This window comes from Sorex araneus, chromosome 2 (genome assembly GCF_027595985.1).
Source record: "Sorex araneus isolate mSorAra2 chromosome 2, mSorAra2.pri, whole genome shotgun sequence".
NCBI classification, from domain to species: Eukaryota; Metazoa; Chordata; class Mammalia; order Eulipotyphla; family Soricidae; genus Sorex; species Sorex araneus.
The window spans coordinates 128,055,281-128,074,242 of record NC_073303.1 but is presented as its reverse complement, the minus strand read 5'-3'; the positions used below and the strand labels follow the sequence as shown (position 1 = coordinate 128,074,242).

Sequence of the window (18,962 nt, the reverse complement as noted above, 5' to 3'; positions counted from 1 at the left end):
CTGGGGAGAGTCTTGCTATGTTTCAGGGTCTATTTTTGGTTTTCTGTATTTGCGTACTCATATGGGAACCTACATTTGTGTAAAATCCAGGCATTATGGCCGCTTGAGCCTGAAATGTTTTTAAAGACAGGCTGGGAACGCACCGACAGAGGGCTGAGGTCGCCGAGGGTGGTCCCTAAGCCTGGTGCTTGGGGGGGTGCACCTTCTCCCATCTCCCTGCCCACCCATGTCTGAGAGCCCTTGCCTCAGGACAAACCCAGGCTCTGGCCTTGGTCCTCCCCTCTGAGCCGGCGAGTCAGGACCTCACGGAGCTTCTCAGTGTCTGGTTACCTACAAAGGCAGCACCCCGATGGCTAAGCCACTGGGAGATGCTCTAGCCCTCAGTTATCAGTCACCTCACAGGGACACAGTGGGCAGGCGCTGGCCTCGCACGAGGCGGACCCAGGTTCAACCCCCAGCATCCCAATGGCTCCCTCGCCCATCCCAGAAGCTACCCGAACAGGGAGTGAAATGAACAGTGAGTCGTCTGAGCCCTTATACCGTAACTCAAATATCTTAGAAATCCAAGAAGAATTGTAACCAGTAATCTTAGCAGTTACTAAACATCCAGAATTCAAAAACTTCAATAATTATGACAGATATTTATTTAAAATCATGTACCCATTTGCAGCTCAGATCAGTTCAAGATTGTACATTTCAGCTTTAACCAACTTCATAAAAATCTTTGAAGACAGCTGCATGCAGATTATGTGATTATTTCTTTGCCCACTCTTCTCTCTCCTTCCTTTCCCGAATAACCTCTTTCAGATATGGTTCAAGGTAGAATTTATCCTGAAGAATAAAAGAAAAATGTTACATGCCACCATCAAAAACATGTTTGATGTTACAACATGTTACAACAAATGTTACATGCCACCATCAAATACATCAAAAATCTTGAACCTAAAATTAAAAAATCTTAAAAAAATGGCATTTCCCAACCCCCCTTCCAGCCCCCCCAAACACTCCCTCTCCCTCCCTCCCTCCTCCCCCTCCCTCTCTCCCATTACTCCTGGGGACCATGTGGGATGCCGGGATCATATGTGGGTCAGTGCCTGCAAGGCAAGTGCCCTCCCTGCTCTACTACCTCTCCAGGCCCTCAAAATTCATTTTCAACCAAGCACAGTCTTGAGCTAAGAAGTGTGTCTTTTTAAAATGTGAAAAGCCACAGGACGTGTAACAGCTGCTCTGATGGGGTCGAAGGAAGGTCTGGGTGAGTGGCAGAGTGTTAGCCCGTGAGCCCGGGCTGCCACAGTCCCAGCGCCCTCTCTGCAGGGCTGAGGTGGGGCACAGGACTTTAGACTCAGCGACCGTGGCCTCAGCTGGGAGGACGCGTACTGGACACGGCTGTAGAAGCCAGAGTGGCACCCAGACCAATGGCCCGTCCTAACCCCGTGGGTCCCAGAGGCGCCCACCTCCTCATATTTTGTCCACTGCTCCTTGGGCAGGATCTGCGCCCTCACGGTCAGGTCCAGGGCCCTCTTGATGCGGAACATCCTGTCGTTGTACAGGTTCTCGGGCAGCCTCCTGATGGCCTCCTTCACGTCCTCGTCCTCATATATCGTATCATCACGCATTAGCCCTGCGACGGAAACCAGAGCAGGCACGCTGCAAGTCAGGAGTGTTTAGACAGCAAACTCATCTTTCCAAGTGAACCAAGGATGAGTGTCGATGGCCCAGAGTTAGGGGCTGGAGCGACAGGACAGTGGGACAGGCATTTGACTAGCGCGCGGTTGACCCTGGTTCGATCCTGGCATTCCATAGGGACTCCAAGCTCCTCCAGACGTGACCCCTGAGCACAGCGGGGTGTGCCCCCAAAACAACAAGTAATAGGTCACTGAACAACACTTCCACCAAGTTCTAATAGTATGAGATAACCTTGTAGGCTGGAGCGCCCGCACGAGTGGGCGTGCACCTGAGCCCTGGCTCACGGCCCTCTTCACACTGCCAAAACGACCCCTACACACACCACGCCAGAAGTGGCCTCCGGGCACCACTGACAGCCGGGGCCACAAACACAAAACAAAAAAGAAATCTTAAGAGTTCAAGCATTAGGAATATGAAGGTCATAAAAGTCAAACATCTCATAATCTTTACTTTCAAAGTTCCTGTAACTGGATTTTTTAAATGCTAAGCAAAAGAACCAGAAGGAAATGCCCAGTTTCCATATTTGAATACAGGTATCACTTATTTTAAACTTACACAGTGATCTCCAATAAAGCGATACTCATTTCACAAGCAAAGAAAAGACGAAACAAAGCCCATGCCTGTTACACTATCCCCAGAGAGAGCACCACTAATTCCTTCATTTGTTAAAGACCCACAACACACACAGACGAATAAAGCCTGAGGTCGTTTTCTCCTGAAATGATTTCAGCACTCTTTCTTAAAACAGTAAAAAAGAAATGGGTTGACAGACTATAATGGGGCCTAATTAAAAGCATCTTCTAATGCACATAGGGACAAGTGAACAATCTCCTAAATCAAAATAACTTCTATAAAAGCACAACCCTCTGAAGACACACCAGCTGGTCCCAGAAGAAAAGCAGATACTCACCCAGCTTGTTGAAGCCCGCTGCGTTGTAATACCATTTCCGAAGGCCCTCCAGCCATCGGCCTGAGGCTTGGACTGATAAGAACAAAAGGGCTGGGGTTAGTGGCTGCTGCTCCCCACAGACTGCAAAGTAACTCTCACCTGTGACCTTGTGACAGCGCAAATGGGAAGGAATTTCCTCTTCAAAGTTCGAATTCAATGTCAACCAGAGTCACAAACTGCTTATTTAATTAAATTATTTAGTGAATCACTGTGAGATAGGACCCTACAAACAAACTGCTTATTTTGACTCTGTACAAAAATGACTGCAGGTGAAACGAGGGAAACTGGCCAAGTCACGAGGGAAAAGGCACAAAGAGAAGGGCCCGAGGAGCACAGAGCTGGGCCGGGACTGCAGGGCCCAGCAAGGCTGGCCGGGGAAGGGACTGCAGGGTGCAATGGCCACTCTTCTTCCCCAGGGAGCGGGCGCATGTGGGCACCCTCCCCAACGTCCCTTCCACCTGCCCTTGATTCTACTTGGCCGCCCTCTGTGACTGGCAGGAGCCAGAGCAGGCCGGGCAGGGCACTTGCCTTACATCTAGCGGACCTTCATTCCATCCCCAGCACCAGATGGTCCCTTGAGCACCAGCACGAGTGATTCCTGAGTGCAGAGCCAGGAGTAAGCCCTGAGCACTGCCGGGTGTGACCCCAAAACCAAACAAATAAACAACAGCATAGCAAACAATGCTTCCCCCCCCCACCCAGGCAGTCCCATGGATGCAGCCGGACAAATGTGCCCGAGCTCCAATCAGCCCCGAACCAAAGAAGGGAGGCCAGGTCTCTTTCTGCCAGCACCCCGCCTTCCCCACAGCCTCCTGAGCACAGCAGATCAGAAACAAGTGTGAAGAAATTGTGGCAACTGGGCACCACGGGCTTGTGGGCCCTTCTCTGTGTGCATGCGCCTTCTCCCTCACGACTTGCCCAGCTTCCCTCCTGCAGTCGTTTTCTTTCTGACTGCAAACAAATAAGCAGTTTGTTTGTAACAGGTCTATCACAGCGATTTTTAAAATAAGTAAATGCAGCGGTCAGAAGGCAAGACTCCATGTCTACACACTGCCCTGCATGGTCCAAGGTACTTGGGCCCACAATGACCATCCTGCTATTGCTTTAGTCTTTTAAAAATGAGAAGCACAGAGGCCGGGGTGATAGGACAGCGGGGAGGGCGTTGACCTTGCATAAACAGCTGACCCGGTCTGATCCCCAGCATCTCCTCTGAGAACTGCCAGGCGTGACCCCTGAGCATTGCTGGGTATGACCCCAAAAGCCAAAAAAAACCAAAACAACAAAAAATAAACAAACAGAAGAGCCACAATGTAAATGCTTTATATGCTGTTATTGAAAACAGCTAAACTGGGTCACGGAGATAAAGAGATAATGCGCAGGTCTTGCGCGCTGGGGGCCGGGTTCGATCCTGATGTCCCCCGGCACCAGTGTCCCCCACGTAGTGTGGGAGTACCCCGTGGGCACCCTCAGACTCACGAGCTGAGAGTGAAGTTTCTGGGCCAGAGGCAGAGCTCAGCGGCAGCACTTGCCGTGCACACCTGAGCTTCAGTGCTGAGCACCAGGAGAAAACAAACTCGGGCCGGAGCGACAGGGCAGCGGGGAGGGCGTTGGCCTTGCCCGAGCACCCCCGGGGGTGATTCCTGAGCGCCGAGCCAGGAGGAAGCCCTGAGCATCGCCGGGTGTGACCCAAAAGCCCCCACCAGAAAAAAAAAAAAAAAAAAGACAGAATCAGAGAGGCCGGCAGAGAAGCCAGGCCGGCCAAGGTCAGAGTCAGCCCGCGCCGGGGAGGAGCCGGGGCCGCTGGTCCCAACGGCACCGAGTCCACACCATGCGTGTCCAACTGGGGAAATGCCGAGTGTCCAGCCGCCCCCCACCCCCTGCCGCTGGCCCCCGCCCCCAGGGACGCTCCGGGCACCGGGGAGACTAAGAGGGACCAGGACCGAGGAAACGCCGCCCAGGCCAGCGGCCGGCCCCAGGGAAGGGGAACTAGAGCAGAGGAGCCCAGACGCCCACGGCTGTCCATGCTCCGCCGCCCCCCGGCCCCGCGCGACCCTCCCGGCCGCCCCCCGGCCGCCTACCTGTCTGCCTGCCCGCCATGACGACCGTAGAGGGGGATGCTGGGAAAGTCCTGGAGGTCGCGGGCTGAGGACGCCCGCGCAGGCGCGGATGGGTAGGCGGCAGCCAATGGGAAGACGGAGGGTAACTGCGCAGGCGCACAGTGGGGAGTATCTGCGGACCCGCCCCCGCGCAGGCGCAGCTAGGCCGGCGACAGCCAATGGGAAGACGGAGGGTAACTGCGCAAGCGTAGTATGAAGCGCACCTGCGATGCCGCCCCTGCGCAGGCGCAACGTGGGCCGACGGCAGCCAATGAGAAGACGGAGGGTAACTGCGCAGGCGCAGTCCCCAAATGTAGGAAGAGAAAATAGCTGGGGAAGTTAGTGTTAGTGATTCAGTTACAAAGGGACTGGAGCTGCTGCCACTGTCTTGGCCAGCTCAGGTTGCCCGACACAATTCTGTGGACCGGGCGGCTTCAGAAAACGTTATTGCAGCTCTGGAGACCAGAAGGCCAGACTGGACACCAGCATGTTCCAGGGGCAAGGCTTCTCACCTGTGCTGTTTCCTGCTTCATTCCTTCATTACCCACCCCTCCCCCCCACCTCCCAACCCAACACACAGACACACACTGAATTGCAAATGTCGGAGCAAGCCTAACTTATCTCACAGGAAGACCGCTGTACAGCATTTCTTGCAAAGCTCCGTGCACAACTCGCTATGAAGTCAGTGATTTAGAGCTCTTCTACTTCTGAACTCATCTGGGTAGTTCTGCCCCGCACGGGGGGTGGTTCAAGAGTTTTGCAGGTGCTCAGGTCAGGAAGCGCCTGAATTTGGTCTGGCTTCTCTCCCATCTCATTTCCCCAGAAACCACCTGGACTTCTCACCGAATCTCAGGGCCCCAAGCACAGACGTCCCACAGTGACAAACCTGATGTGAAGGTACATCCAGGGTCACTGCTTGATAATGTCCCTGAGACCAACAGCCCCGGTCAGGTGGGAAGGGCCCTAGTGGGTGCAGGCACCAGATGTGGTGCCAGGAGCCACCTGAGTCCCTCGCTTGCCTGGGATTACTAGTGTGAATAAAATGGCAGGGGAAGGAGTTCCTGTGGCAGCGAGTTCCTGCTGCAAACCCGCGTCCTGGCAATGGTCCCACGCTGGAAACAGTCTGTCACCCCCCACCTGCCCCGTACCTTTCCTCTCCTCTCCTGACTCAGTGTTCCGCTGTCACTGTCCATGCTCTGAAAGAAAACTCGGTAATCAGTGCCCTGTATGTGCGTCGCAGGGAACGCGGCTCAGTGAGCAGGGCTGGGCTGTGTGTTCAAGCCCTTATACCAGCACAGTCGGGGGGTGGAAATGGGATGCATTCGCAGGCTGGAGCAATAGGACAGTGGGGAGGGCATTTGCTTGTATGTGGCTGGCCTGGATTCAATCCCTGGTATCCTGACCAGGAGTGAGCCCTGACCACCACTGGGTGTGACCCCAAAACCGTACCAACAAATGAACGAACAAAAATCATAAAAAAAGAGATTGTGTTTTGGTTTTACCTGAATCATAGACTTGTAGATTTTGGGTGAATAGTAAGAGAATGTTCCAGAGACTCATGAAATGGGGAGAAATGTCGATGCTGGGGGCCACTGTCCTCGCCACTCATTAGCTGCCTCTCATTCTGCCACCGACAGAATGACAGCATTCTGCGTTTCCTTCAACACTCCTGAAGCCAGGCCCTGCTGAGGACCAGTGGCTGAAAACTCTGTCTTCATCAAGCCACATGTCTATTTCTTCCTATCTTGGGGAAAAAAAATGGTGACGTCAATTCACTAGTAATGCAGAAGAAAGATCTACAGGATGTGAACCCAAATTTGTGATATCCAGAACTGTTTCCAATATCCACCGAGGCTTGAGTCATTCATTTAAAAATAGGTTCATTTATTCGCATATTCACATTACATGATTACACTTGCATGTTCAACCAAAACTAAAGAGTTTTTAAAAATGTTTCCAAGTCCTGCATCGAGGCTTTGGCAATCTCTTTGCAAAATACCTCGTCGGGCAGAGACACCAGTTTGTCCAAAGAGACATAGCTGGGCTTAGTGGGGTCATACTGAGCCCTTCCCAAATAGTTGAGAAACAAATGTCTTTCTTTGACCTTGAAGAGCCGCGTGTTGAATACCTAGAAACGGAAAAACCACAAAAAATGAAATGAAACCAAGGTCTCAGTAAACAGTGCTCTGAAAGACAAACATTTCTTTGGGAGAACATGTTGACAGGCTGATATCCCCGTGCTGGCTGCGTGCTCAGAAACTGCCATCACTGCCCGGGGGCATGGCCTAGTGGGCAAATTGCGAGTCCAAAATGCAAACGGATGCGTCCTTCGTGTTGCTTTCCACCATTTTGGGGGTTCTGATTCTTGCTGCTCCCTTTCTGACCAGTAGGGAAATGAAATGAAGCCGAGTGGCCGGGAGGCAGGCTCAAACTTCCCACGGGCAGAGAGGCAGCGAGTGAGTGGGTCAGGAGTGTGGATGGGCCCGCACCCCGGAAGAACAGTGTGATAACAGGCACTGGCTTGCAAGGGCACAAAATTCTTTTTCTCTGCATAAACCAAGGACAAAGTGTCCAACCTTCATTCTGGTAACCAAACTCCCATTACTGCTGCTTAAGATACTACAAAAAATTATTTCAAGCCCCTCATGCCAGGAATTCCCAGAGAATGGGGCCCTGTACCCAAGCTGGTGCTGCCGGCTCTCCTCGAGGGAGGGGCAGACACCTCGGTGGAAGTGAGTCACCTTCCTCACTTCACTTTCTTTCTGGATTCCCTTTTTGTCCTTCTTGTGTTTGGGCCACACCCAGGGGTGCTGAGGGCTTACTCCTGGCTCTGCTCTCAGGGATCACTCCTGGCAGGGCTGGGGGCCATATGGGGTGCTGGGGTTTTAACTTGGCTGTATGCCCTCCCCCGTAAACTATCTCTCCAGCCCCAGGGATGTCATTTTTCAGATTCTGATTTTGACTTGGGTTCAGGGCTTACTCCTGGCTCGGGCTCAGGGGACCAAATGCAGTGCCAGGGATAGAACCGGGAGGGCCGCATACAGGGCCTTGGCTGCCGAACTAGAAGCAAGTGACTTCAGATGTCAGTGAGGGCGGAGCTGAGAGGGAATGTGTTGGATTCTAGAAAGCAGAACGAGGCCTAGGCAGTACTTCGGGGAAACACGGCTCCATGAACATCTCGGCAAAGTCCTGAAGCTATGAGCTCTCCCAGGAGATCCCTCCTCTGTCAGCTCAAGGGTTTCTGACAGGAAAATGGGTGGGAAATAGGAGTTTCAGGCGACTGGGGCTGCCACTGCCTCAGGGCTGATCCCTCCCAAGAGCCTCCCTCACCTGAGGGAACCTGACGATGAGGTGGTGGGGTACCCCCATCTCGTTGTGCACGTAATCGAACGTCTCGGTCAGTCTCCTCTTGTTGGCCGTTAGCATCTTCGGGATTCTGGTGACCATGTGCTGAATCTCGTTCCGTTTAAAGCCCAGTTCGAGGCTGTAGACCTGAGTCACACAGAGCAGGGCCGCGGCGGGAGGCAGGAGGAAAAGCCCTTGGTACGATGCCGGGCCGTGAGGGGCCTCTCCCCAGAGCACTCAGGTCGGGAGAGCGGTGCCCAGCCCTCGCAGGATCACTGCCCTCTCCTGGGTCCGGGCCACTCACAGGCCAAGCAAAAGCTGTCCTGACGACACCCCCAGATGTCCCAGTGCTGCCAGCCCAGGGGGACCGCAGCCAGTCTGATGAGGAAGTCACACAGAAGCCCACCAAGCTCAGCAAGGTTCAACGAGCACCAAGGTCAATGGGGACCCCGAGACAAGGACCAGGAACATCACTGTGAGATGGAGTAATGATGATCACAAACTGACTTTTTTGGGGGAGGGGGAGGTTTGGGCCACACCAAGGGATCACTCCTGGCTCTGCACTCCGGGATGACTCCTCATGGGCTCGGGAAACCAGATGGGGTGTTGGGGATCGAACTTGGGTCGGCCGCGTGCAAGGCAAACTCCTTACACTGCTATGCTATGGCGCTGGCCCCACAAGTTGACTTTCATTGTTTTTTTTTTTCTTTCTAGAATTCATTTTCCTTTGTGTTGAAACAAACAACACGAAGTAAATTTGCTTGTGCTTATTAACGGGGTGGGCAGGAAACTGGGGACCCTGGTGGAGGGAAGGGCACCCTGGTGGTGGCACTGGGGCTGGAACCCCGAATGCCCAAAACAACTGCATTATGAACAACGGGGGGAACCTATAATGAAAGCAGAGAATGAGCTAGAAAGCAACAGAAAGCTGTTCCTGGAGGAGCGGGACCCCAGGTTTTCCGAAGGCCCCTTCCAGCACACGGACCAGCAGGAAGGTTCGCCCGGTGCCTCCGGAACCCATCCCCATGCGCAACCACCCGGGTGTACTCTGCAAAGGAAATGCGGGTCCAAATACCAGAGAGGATGATGCTGAGCCCCTGCCAGTGGGTCACGCCTGCCTGTGCACCCCAGACGGTTCCCCTCAGGCCACTGCCCTCAACCGGGCTGTCCCTGCTAGATGGTCTCGGGCAGCTCCAGATCATGGTTACCCCCGGGGCCCAGAGCAGCGCCACCAAGAGCCCAACTGGGGCTCCAGCACCTGGAGATGAAATACTCCTGGCACATTAGCAAACGGGCGGGCAGGTCATGGCGGGCACTGCCACCTCTGCGGACGCCCCCGGGCATCACTCCAGCTGTGACAGCCAGAGCCCAGCGATGCCCACTGCTCCCTCCCTGGTCTCCGGGACTCGGCCTCTGGGGGTCACATCCCTGCGTGTGACAGACTCACAGGCGCTTGGGGTCCCACCTGACACCTCCCCGGTCCTCTCCGCCTGCAGGACAAGCGACTCCTGGGACAGCGGCTTAGCAAAGCACTGGGCGTTTTCTGGAAACCTTGAGTTCCCTCTAAGCCGCCAACAGTGAAGATCCACCGTGAAGATCCACCCTCTCCCGCCGACCTGGGGCTCCCCACCATCCTACCTTCATGTTTTCCTTCACGGGCTCCAGGCTTCCCGTCAGCAGCCGCGGGAGACGGACCACGAGGTCTCTCGTCTAGGGGTGAGAGATCGACCCCCCGTTACTCAGGGGCACAGAAAACCAACAGCACGGTCAGGAGCAGCCAGGAAGGCCAAGGGCCGGAACCAGGGAAGCAGCAACTTAATGCAGTTCTGAGACAAAAGCCAATACTGAAAACAGAACCTCGGGGACCAACTGGGTTTATTATTGTACAATTATGCTGAACACAGAGAGTGACATACGCACAGCACATGGCGGACACTCACAGAATTCCTGAGCCAGGCAGCTGTTAGAAGCAGGAGCTCTGACCATTGGGAAAGACAGGGCAGAGTGATACGCACATGCAGGCAGGGCGTCTCCCTTACATGCGGTGGGCCCAGGTTTGATCCCCAACACCCTATTTGGTCCCTGGGACCACCAGGAGTGATCTCTGAACACCGCCAGGTGTGACCCAAGTCCAAAGACAAAACAAAATGAAACAAAAATCCAGTTATGAAAGACAGCAGCTGTGGGAAATCTGCAAATTCTCTGCTTTTACCTTCTTCACACTAAGCTCAAGTTCTTTCTGGAAAAATCCCAATCTGTTGTCCAGTCTCTCCACCGAAAAACTCAGCAGGAAAGGTGCGTTTCGGACCATCTGTGTGATGTCTGCCTTACTGAAGTTCTTTGACTGCAGATAAGCCACTCTAGGGAACCGAACAAAAACACATACGGCCACGGTAAATGCTCATCGCATGCTGTTTCCCAGAGTCACAGCTGATTTTAAAATGGACCCCCAGGCCCTGATACACACAGAAGGGTAAGGAAAAACATCCCATGATAATGACCCAAATGTGGTTAAAACAAAATAAGTACCCTGCCAACTCTCAAACACTTTCCATTTATACCTGGAACAGAAAAAATCCTGATCTCCACTGAAAATTCTCATTTCAGTTTTCTGACTTATGACATGATAAAAAAAAAAATACCAAGTTTTTTTTTTTTGGTTAAAGACAGAAAAATCACACATTAAGGAACTACTGAAATTCGGAATTCTTATATCAAAGTTTCTCAGAAATTGCTGAAATAAAGGCATTTTTTTGAGCACATACATTGAACACGCATTTTCACGCGTAATTTGCAGCACAGTCTCTGATGACAAATTTTTGTTCTTTTTTTTTTTCTTTTTGGGTCACACCTGGTGATGCACAGGGGTCACTCCTGGCTCTGCACTCAGGAATTACCCCTGGCAGTGCTCAGGGGATCATATGGGATGCCGAGAATTGAACCTGGGTCGGCCTCGTGCAAGGCAAATGCCCTACCCGCTGTGCTATCACTCCAGCCCCTCTGATGATATATTTTTGTTAAGTCAGAAATTTCCTGCTAATTTTCTTTACCTAAATAAAGCAGAAGTATAGAAAGTCTGACAATAAAGTCACATTATTGGTTTTAGTACATATCTTTACTAGAGCATAGTGTTACTGTGCTTACTTTCTACCCCAAAATAAAAAAGCAAAAATGCATGAGTCAGGTAAAATGTCCACATCACACGCATGAACATATATTACTCAGAGCTGCTCTCTAGCCCTGAATCACGTAGGACAACCAGGACTGGTTCCTGGGTCCCCCAACACTGCTTAGGAGGCAGACCAACAGCAACAACAAAGAAAGAAAAACTATTTTAAAAATACAAGATGGAAAAAAAAATTCAAATGAATCAAAGACAAAATACTTGGAGGGAAATTACTATGCCATAATGAGCTAATTCTTCCCGTATGTGAAAGAAAGCTTACCTCAAAAGAGAAGGCAGATTCAAAAATGACAAATGACATAAGTGATTTATGGAAAAGATGAAATGGAAATAGAAATTTGGCATGGGAGAAGATGCTCCAAGCAGCATTTCCCAAAGAACAACAAACATACGCTGCATAAAATAAAGGAAAATCACGGTTTTATGGCAGTCTGTGTGAGGGTCGTCGGGGACTGGCTCGTCCAGTTCCGTTATTAGAGTATAAACTAGAAATTCCTCTATGAGGTTACCAATAGCTACACTAACCCCAAGGCAACGTGCCTTGGTACCAGCATCACTTGGGCTTACTGGGAAGATGCCACTAGCAAAGGCTTGACAGCCAAAGCCAGAGAATGAACTACCCTGGAGTTAGAGAGAACAGGCACCCCAGCAAAGTGCCTCCCTGGTGCGACAGCTGAGAGAGGCCAGCATGTGTACGTGGGAAATCGTGTCCCTGACAACGACCCCAGGGTTGGGAGGGCCCTGAGCAGAACAGGTGAGGTCTCTCAGAGCATATCTGGGCAAGCCAGAGCGTGCTGGGAAAGGACAGAAGGACCCCGTTGAGGGTCTTCAGATGTCGAGGCAAACACGGAACAGGGAACCGTCACGACTTTCCCCTTGAAGGCGCCGCCAACGGGCTCTGTGCAACACCTGTGCTGAACGAAAGGCCCTTTTCCTGAGGACCTGCTGAAGGCTGAGCGTTTGTCACCTTCAGATCTGGCAACTTCAAGACTGGGGACAGGGTGGGCCTGACGCCGACCATTTTGGGGGTCTGGTGAGACTCACCCTGAGGGCCTACCTGGTCTTGAGATTTTCAAGGTCTTCAGAGAAAATAGCGTAATTTTTGCTCAGGAACGGCCCCAGCTGGTCATCCTCGATGCCCAAATCTTTCAGAAACAGGAGCAGCTGCTTAATGTCCTTCTCGAAATCCAGTCTCAGCAGGAGGTTGGCCGCGTCCGCATGCTTCTCTATCTTGGACAAATCCACACCTAGAACGAGGAACAAAACCATTTAGAGGCCCCCCGTGGGCTCCGCCTGAGCTTCACGGAGAGCAGGCAGGCGTCTCCAGGCTGGCATGGTCGTGCACACTTTTGAGTGCTTGAAAACTAAACTGGCTACAGAAATTAAAAAGATAAAACGCGGGGCTGGAGTAATAGCACAGCGGGTAGGGCGTTTGCCTTGCATGCGGCAGACCCGGGTTTGATTTCCAGCATCCCATATGGTCCCCCAAGCACCACCAGGAATGATTCCTGAGTGCAAAGCCAGGAGTAACCCCTGAGCATCGCCGGGTGTAACCCAAAAAAGCAAAAAAAAAAAAAAAAAAGATAAAATGCATAAAATGAGAACACAGCATTTCCTTCAAAGCCTTGTGCAGAGGGATGTGGAGCGTTGTGAGCTCTTTCCACCCCAGACCGTCCCCTCAGCTACGGCCCCGCACCCTTCTCTTAACACGGGCCCAGGGACACTGCTGGAGGGAGAGATGCCCGTGGCCTCCAGCATCTCCACAGTGGCCGCCTAACTGCTAATTCTTCTGGGCACACCCCAATAGCTTAAAAACTCACCACTGCCATGAGTTTTGAAGGGACATTCCAGTGTGGTAAAGCACTTCACTGGCACAGAACCAACCGGGTTCAATGCCCAGCACCCGGGGTGGGACCCAGAGCACTGAGCCAGGAGTGAACCCTGAGCACTGCTGGCTGTGGTTCAGAAAACAAAGATCATTTCCTTCAAATTCTTTCCCTGAAATATGTGTAGGGTCCCCACGACGAAGGACTAAAATCCTTCCCCTGCTTTCCTTCGTCATCTCTCCAACGTGAGCAAATCGCACTGTTTGCTAAAATAAAGGTGGCACTCACTCGCCAGTGGAGAAAATCCAAGAATTATACCTTTGTCTGATATAGAATTTCACTTAAGTTCATAGGGCTCTCCCAGCATGCAGCCAAAGCACCCTTACATACATGTGTTGTGATGTTGTGAGTGCAGGAGAGCCAGGCAGACGGACCCACAGACAGACGCCCCCCTGCCAGTCCTGGAAGGGAGAGAGGGAGCCCAGAGGAAGCGGGAAAGCTGGGGTGGCAATAAGGTGACAGTGGAAATGGAAGGACTGAATGGAAGTCTGAGAGGGAAGAGAGTCAGAGGAAGGGGAGGGGAGGAAGAGAGAGAAAGGGACAGACAGACAGACAGAAAGTCAGAGGGAGACACACACACACACCCAGGGTCAGAGGGAGAGAGACAGACTGTCAGAAAGAGAGAGAGAGGGAGACAGAGACAGAGAGAGTCAGAGGGAGAGAGACAGAGAAAATCAGAGGGAGTTGGAGAGAGAGAATCGGAGAGAGGGAGGGAGAGGGAGAGAGAGATGCACATGCATATACACACACAAACATGCACATGCAGACACATGTGTAGCAGATGCACACGCACACACACACCACTCCACTACTGCCTGAGACTGCAGCACACGGCCACAGCCCATACGTGAGGACAGACATGTAGAGGCGCGGTACTAAAGCTCTCCAAGCTCAGCAGAAACTTCGGGGACTGGCTGCCGAGCTGGAAGGAGGACGCAGGCTCACAGACGCACAGTCCTTCGCTTGAGACTCCAAGCGCCGGGGCCAGAGACGGCACGGCCGGCCATGCCTCTGGCTGATGGCGCTGCACGGTTCCTCCCCGCACTGCTGGGTGTGCCCAACGACCCCCCATCAAAACAGATGCAAAAGGCTCACGCTAACAACCTGCACAATAAGCCAGAAGGATGCTTGCGCCCGCGTCACACTCACCAAGCAGCAGTAACTGCCTCAGCGTCTCCGAATGATCCACATAATCTCGAAGGGTGGATGAAGATGGCGGTGATGGGGGGACTGCGACGATCCGAACAGCCTCCTCCTCAGACACCGGCTGCAGTGGAGACCTGGGCGGCAGATCATCGAGTTCTGTGAGGCCGGCCATGTGGAAAGAGAGACGGCCGTGAGTGCGCCAGCCCCAGCTTAGAGCTACTTTCGACCCAGCAACCTCGGCTTCTGGTGGCGTCTATGGGGCCTCGGGCTTGTTTCTGAGTTGAATGTCCAAAGAACCCTGGTATTCTTTCCCAAAAGCATCTAAGGGACCCAATATTCTTTTCTGTTTGAGAAACATCTAAGGGACCTGAAGTTCTCTTCAGAGAAATGTCTGAGGGACCTGAATGTTCTCTCCATCTGAGAAACATCTAGGGAGCATGAATGTCCACTTCCGTCTGAGAAACGTCTAGGGGATCCAAATTTTTTCTTCTGTCTGAGCAGCGGGGCCAAGGGCAGCTGCTGTGGCGAGCAGGACCCTCTGTTCCTCCATGTGACAAATGTGTTGGCCAGTCCACACTCCACAAACCCCTTCTCTTCATTTCCAGTCCCCTTGCAAGGATGGTAAAGCTCCACTGACCGTTAAGTCCACTGAGACATAAGACCGTCGGGCCCAAGCCCACTGTTCTAGGTGCCTTGATTTTTTTTTTTTTAAATCACTTATGGAAGATACCAGAAATTGTTACCTGCTCAAAGCTAAGGAATGGGAACCATGATATTTTCCATCTACTCCCCTACCCAGAGCCAGCCCGTCTCCACCCCTTGCCCTGCACTCCCCAGCTTCCAATGTTCTCCCATTGGCATGAATTTTTTTTTTGCTTTTTTGGGTCACACCCAGCGATGCTCAGGGGTTACTCCTGGCTTTGCACTCAGGAATTACTCCTGGCAGTGCTTGGGGGACCATATGGGATGCCGGGGATTGAACCCAGGTCGGCCACGTGCAAGGCAAACGCCCTACCCGCTGTGCTATCGCTCCCCTGGCATGAAATATTTCTTGTATGGGAATATCTCAGGCATAGGAGAATGGCCTGTCCGTATCCTGCCACTCAGGAGCTTTTCCTAGTCAACAGAAATCCCACTTGTTAGTTGCGCTCATTGGTAAACACCGCCAAACGCCTACATCAAAACATACAGAAGCATATGCCCTCAGAAAGATCAATTTTAGTTTATATAAAACCTTATCAACTTAATCAGCACTGAGTAAAAAAAAATTTTAAAAACCCTCTAAAGTATCTGCAAATGCTATACGCGTCTGTAACTAATGAGATAACGACCAGAGTCAAAGAACAGAAGTGGCACTGTCCTTTGTTTCGTGCCCAGCACAAAGGTCACCCTGCCAGGGGCTAGCAGGGAGAACGCACCCGTGCTTCTCGTCCTGGAGCTCAGTTACCTTCTAGCGAGAGTGCAGAATCCAAGTCAGGCCTGGCGCACGCGGGCTGGCTCACAGGAGGTTGCCCAGTGCTCGGGAAAGCCTCTGTCCCCTGCCCGCCCGAGTGAGCAGGGGGGACGGAGTGGGCAGGAGGGACGCTCGTCCCAAAGGCGGAAGTCCTGGAAGGCCCAAGTCCCCTCTGCAGCTGGACAGAGGCCCCACACAGTAGCGAGGCTTGAGGTCTGAGGACGCAGGTTGTGAGCTGTGCCGCACCAATAAGGCGCCTCACTTTAGCTGGGTGGAGCCATCTGGGTATCTGCTGGGCAAACACAGCCATTTTCCCTCAAGCGACCTACGAAGGGAAAAAGCGAAGTTTCAACAACGAGACGAGACGCACGTGCTGTGTGGATGTGTAAAAGAGCAACCTCGTTGGGGCTGCAGGGATAGGACAGCAGGGAGGGAGCTGGCCTTGCACGGTGCCAACCTGGGTTCGATCCCCAACACTCCACATGTCCCTCAGACAATGTAATTCCCGAGTAATTCCCAAGTGCAGAGCCAGGAGTAAGGCCCACGCATCATGGGTGTGGCTCCCAGACAAAAAATTAAAAAAAAAAAACACTGTACAAAAGATGTCCTAAAATGCCAACAGAAAGGCTGTCTTGGTTACAAACCAAAAGACAGGAACTTCTTAATTGGAGGAATAAATATTCGGAGCCCAAGAGACAGCACGGGACAGAAGGAACTGGCCCTGCATGTGGCAGCATGGCCTGGGCCCTGGTTTGAATCCGGGCACCCGGATGGTCCTCGGAGCAGAGCCAGGAGACAACCCCTGGGCATGGCCATGCAGGGCTCCCAATCCACCCCCTCCCCCAACAAAAACGGGGAGCTTTTATAATGAAAAAAGCCAAAAAGCAAAACCCACTGGTATAAGGGAAATGCTAGAACACAAATCTGCAAAGGCACAAACAACTCCTCGGCCCGGTGAATCTATTTTACTCATTTAAAGGAAATGACGTGATGCCATTAAGTGTTCTTGAAATTTTGTTTGAAGGACAGTTAGAGAGCAGACTGCTGATCAGAACAGCACTAAATTTTTCAAATGCTGCTTCTGCAGATACATTAGTCACAAAGTAAAAAGCACTGTCATCCGTGAATCATCAAAGCATTATCACTGCAACAGTCAGTGGTTTCTTGCTTCATCCCCAGAACTAAGCATTTGATGATTCCACGAATAAGGCTGGCTCTCAAAAGCAGCTTTGGTCAAATTCTGTCTCACTGGAGAAAAAAGAGGAAAAAGTAAAGCCTTCACAACAGAAAAGGCCAAAATTCACAGGCAAACGAAGGGATAGAAATAAAGAAGCAATCAGTAACAAATATAACTAAGCAGAAAAATTGGTTTAAAATAAGATCTCTGTCAGAAAAGGCTGTCGCTACTTTAAATTTCAGGAAGAAAAAGGAACTTATTTAGCTAGCTTAACTAGAAAGGCAAATTGGGTGCATGCAATTTTACAGAAATTTAAAGGCAACCCATATAAAACCTAGCAAGGCAAATGGAAAAGCACTCAACCAATATTAGAACACCAAATATAAATGAGCCCCGCTGAAATGTCACATATAACTTCTTGCTTTTTCTCCCCCAAGTGGTGGAATTCAGCAGGTTTTATGCTCTGAATTAGATGAAACACTCGTGGGTCTAACCAAGGAGATGTGGCAGTCTCCTGAGAGAGGCCAGGTCTCACTGTCACTCTGAAATGATCTTGGTTTTGTTTTGGTTTTGGTGCCATACCTGGAGGTACTGAGGGATCACTCCTGGTGGGGCTTCAACCCCCGGAGGGGGTCCCATGCAAGCAGTGCCCTACCCACTGGACTATCTCTGCAACCCCCATTCTGAAATGGTTTTGGAAATAGAGCATGCAAAGAGCCTCCAGGAACCTGTTATTTTTGTTAAATTTGGGTCGGAAAGGTGCCTCCACATTTGTCGTTCCCCCTTCAACCTGAAACACTCCTTCTCTGCACAGGAAGCACTCCAATGGGGCCAGCCCCTCCGCTCGGGTTCCTCAGCACCAGGTGAAAAGAGCTGCTTTCAAAATCCCAGCTGGGGTGGGGAGGGGCATGCGGCATAGAAAAGCTGGAAAATTCGTTTTGTCTTTTTTTTTTTTTTTTTGCTTTTTTGGTCGCACCCGGTGATGTTTAGGGGTTACTCCTGGCTCATGCACTCAGGAATTACTTCTGGCGGTGCTCGAGGGACCATATGGGATGCTGGGAATCGATCCCCGGTCCGCCTGCGCAAGGCAAACATCCTACCCGCTGTGCTATTGCTCCAGCCCCTGGAAAATTCGTTTTAAGATGAAAAAAATCTGATATATTTGGAATCAATGTTCGATTCGGTTCTAGATGCCTTAGTATGTCCTGATGGTGTGACAATTCCTTGGGTGAAACGGCCGCGAGGGGCCAGAGCGGTGCGGGGAGGGCTGTGCTCAGGTGGCCAAGGGGCCCACCCGGCATCACCCCAGGCCCGCGGGAGGAATCCCGAGCACCGCCGGGTGGCCCGGAACACCGGCGACAACCAGAAGGGGTTACTAGTGGGAGAAGTCCAGGAGCCGGCCCAGGACACACTGTCCACGAGGCCCTCGAGGTCGCGGCCTTGACTCCAGTCGCTGCGGCCCCTGTGCTGGGCCCGTCCGCGCGGGCAGCGGGAGGGGCGGGGCCGGGGCGCCTGCACGTGCGCGGGCCCAGTCCTCGCTCGGGCTCCGCCCCGCCCGTCCGTCCACGCGGAAGCTTGCGGGCCAGGCCGCGGGGCCGTGCGCCGGAGGGCCAGCATCCTGGAGCGCGACCCCCGGGCCCCGGGGCGGGGCCACGGTCCCGGCAGCCCCCGAGCCCCGCCGGCCCCGTTACCTGCGCCGCCTCGTCTGCGGGCCTCGCCCCGGCCCGGCCGCCGCCGCCGCCGCCGCCCCTGGCCCGGCGCGAAACCAGGCCCACGCGCGTTCGGCCGCACCCAGCCTTCCGGGCCCGCGTGGACTAGGCCGAGGCCCCGCCCCCACGACCTCGGCCCCACGCTTGGCTCCGCCCCCCAGAGGCTGGGCCGGGCCCCGCCTGGGAGACCTCGCCTCCCTTCCGGCCCCGCCCTGCGCCGGCCGCCGAGGCCCCGCCCACCCCGAGGCCCCGCCTCGAACCTGCGGACGAGGCCCCGCCCAGCGCCCCGCAGAGGCCACGCCCACCGAGAGTCCCCGCCCACCTGCGGGGC

At 53.0% G+C, this 18,962-nt stretch overlaps 2 protein-coding genes across 2 annotated transcripts; both read right to left on the bottom strand.

Annotated features, from left to right (window-relative positions):
* Positions 1–621: 621 nt before the first annotated feature.
* LOC101558821 (cytochrome b-c1 complex subunit 7) lies at positions 622–4,797 on the bottom strand. The gene is made up of 4 exons (XM_004619890.2): positions 4,714–4,797; positions 2,597–2,668; positions 1,455–1,621; positions 622–831 (listed from the first exon to the last, which is right to left on the bottom strand). Exons 1-4 carry the CDS (start codon positions 4,730–4,732, stop codon positions 754–756), a joined length of 336 nt encoding a protein of 111 aa, XP_004619947.1. The 5' UTR covers positions 4,733–4,797; the 3' UTR covers positions 622–753.
* Positions 4,798–6,594: 1,797 nt separating this feature from the next.
* MTERF3 (mitochondrial transcription termination factor 3) lies at positions 6,595–18,829 on the bottom strand. Its single transcript, XM_055126980.1, has 8 exons — positions 18,614–18,829; positions 15,740–16,070; positions 14,296–14,448; positions 12,318–12,507; positions 10,289–10,436; positions 9,715–9,786; positions 8,062–8,223; positions 6,595–6,859 (listed from the first exon to the last, which is right to left on the bottom strand). The coding sequence occupies exons 2-8, from the start codon at positions 16,053–16,055 to the stop codon at positions 6,665–6,667; spliced, it is 1,236 nt and encodes a 411-aa protein (XP_054982955.1). The 5' UTR covers positions 16,056–16,070; positions 18,614–18,829; the 3' UTR covers positions 6,595–6,664.
* Positions 18,830–18,962: the final 133 nt, after the last annotated feature.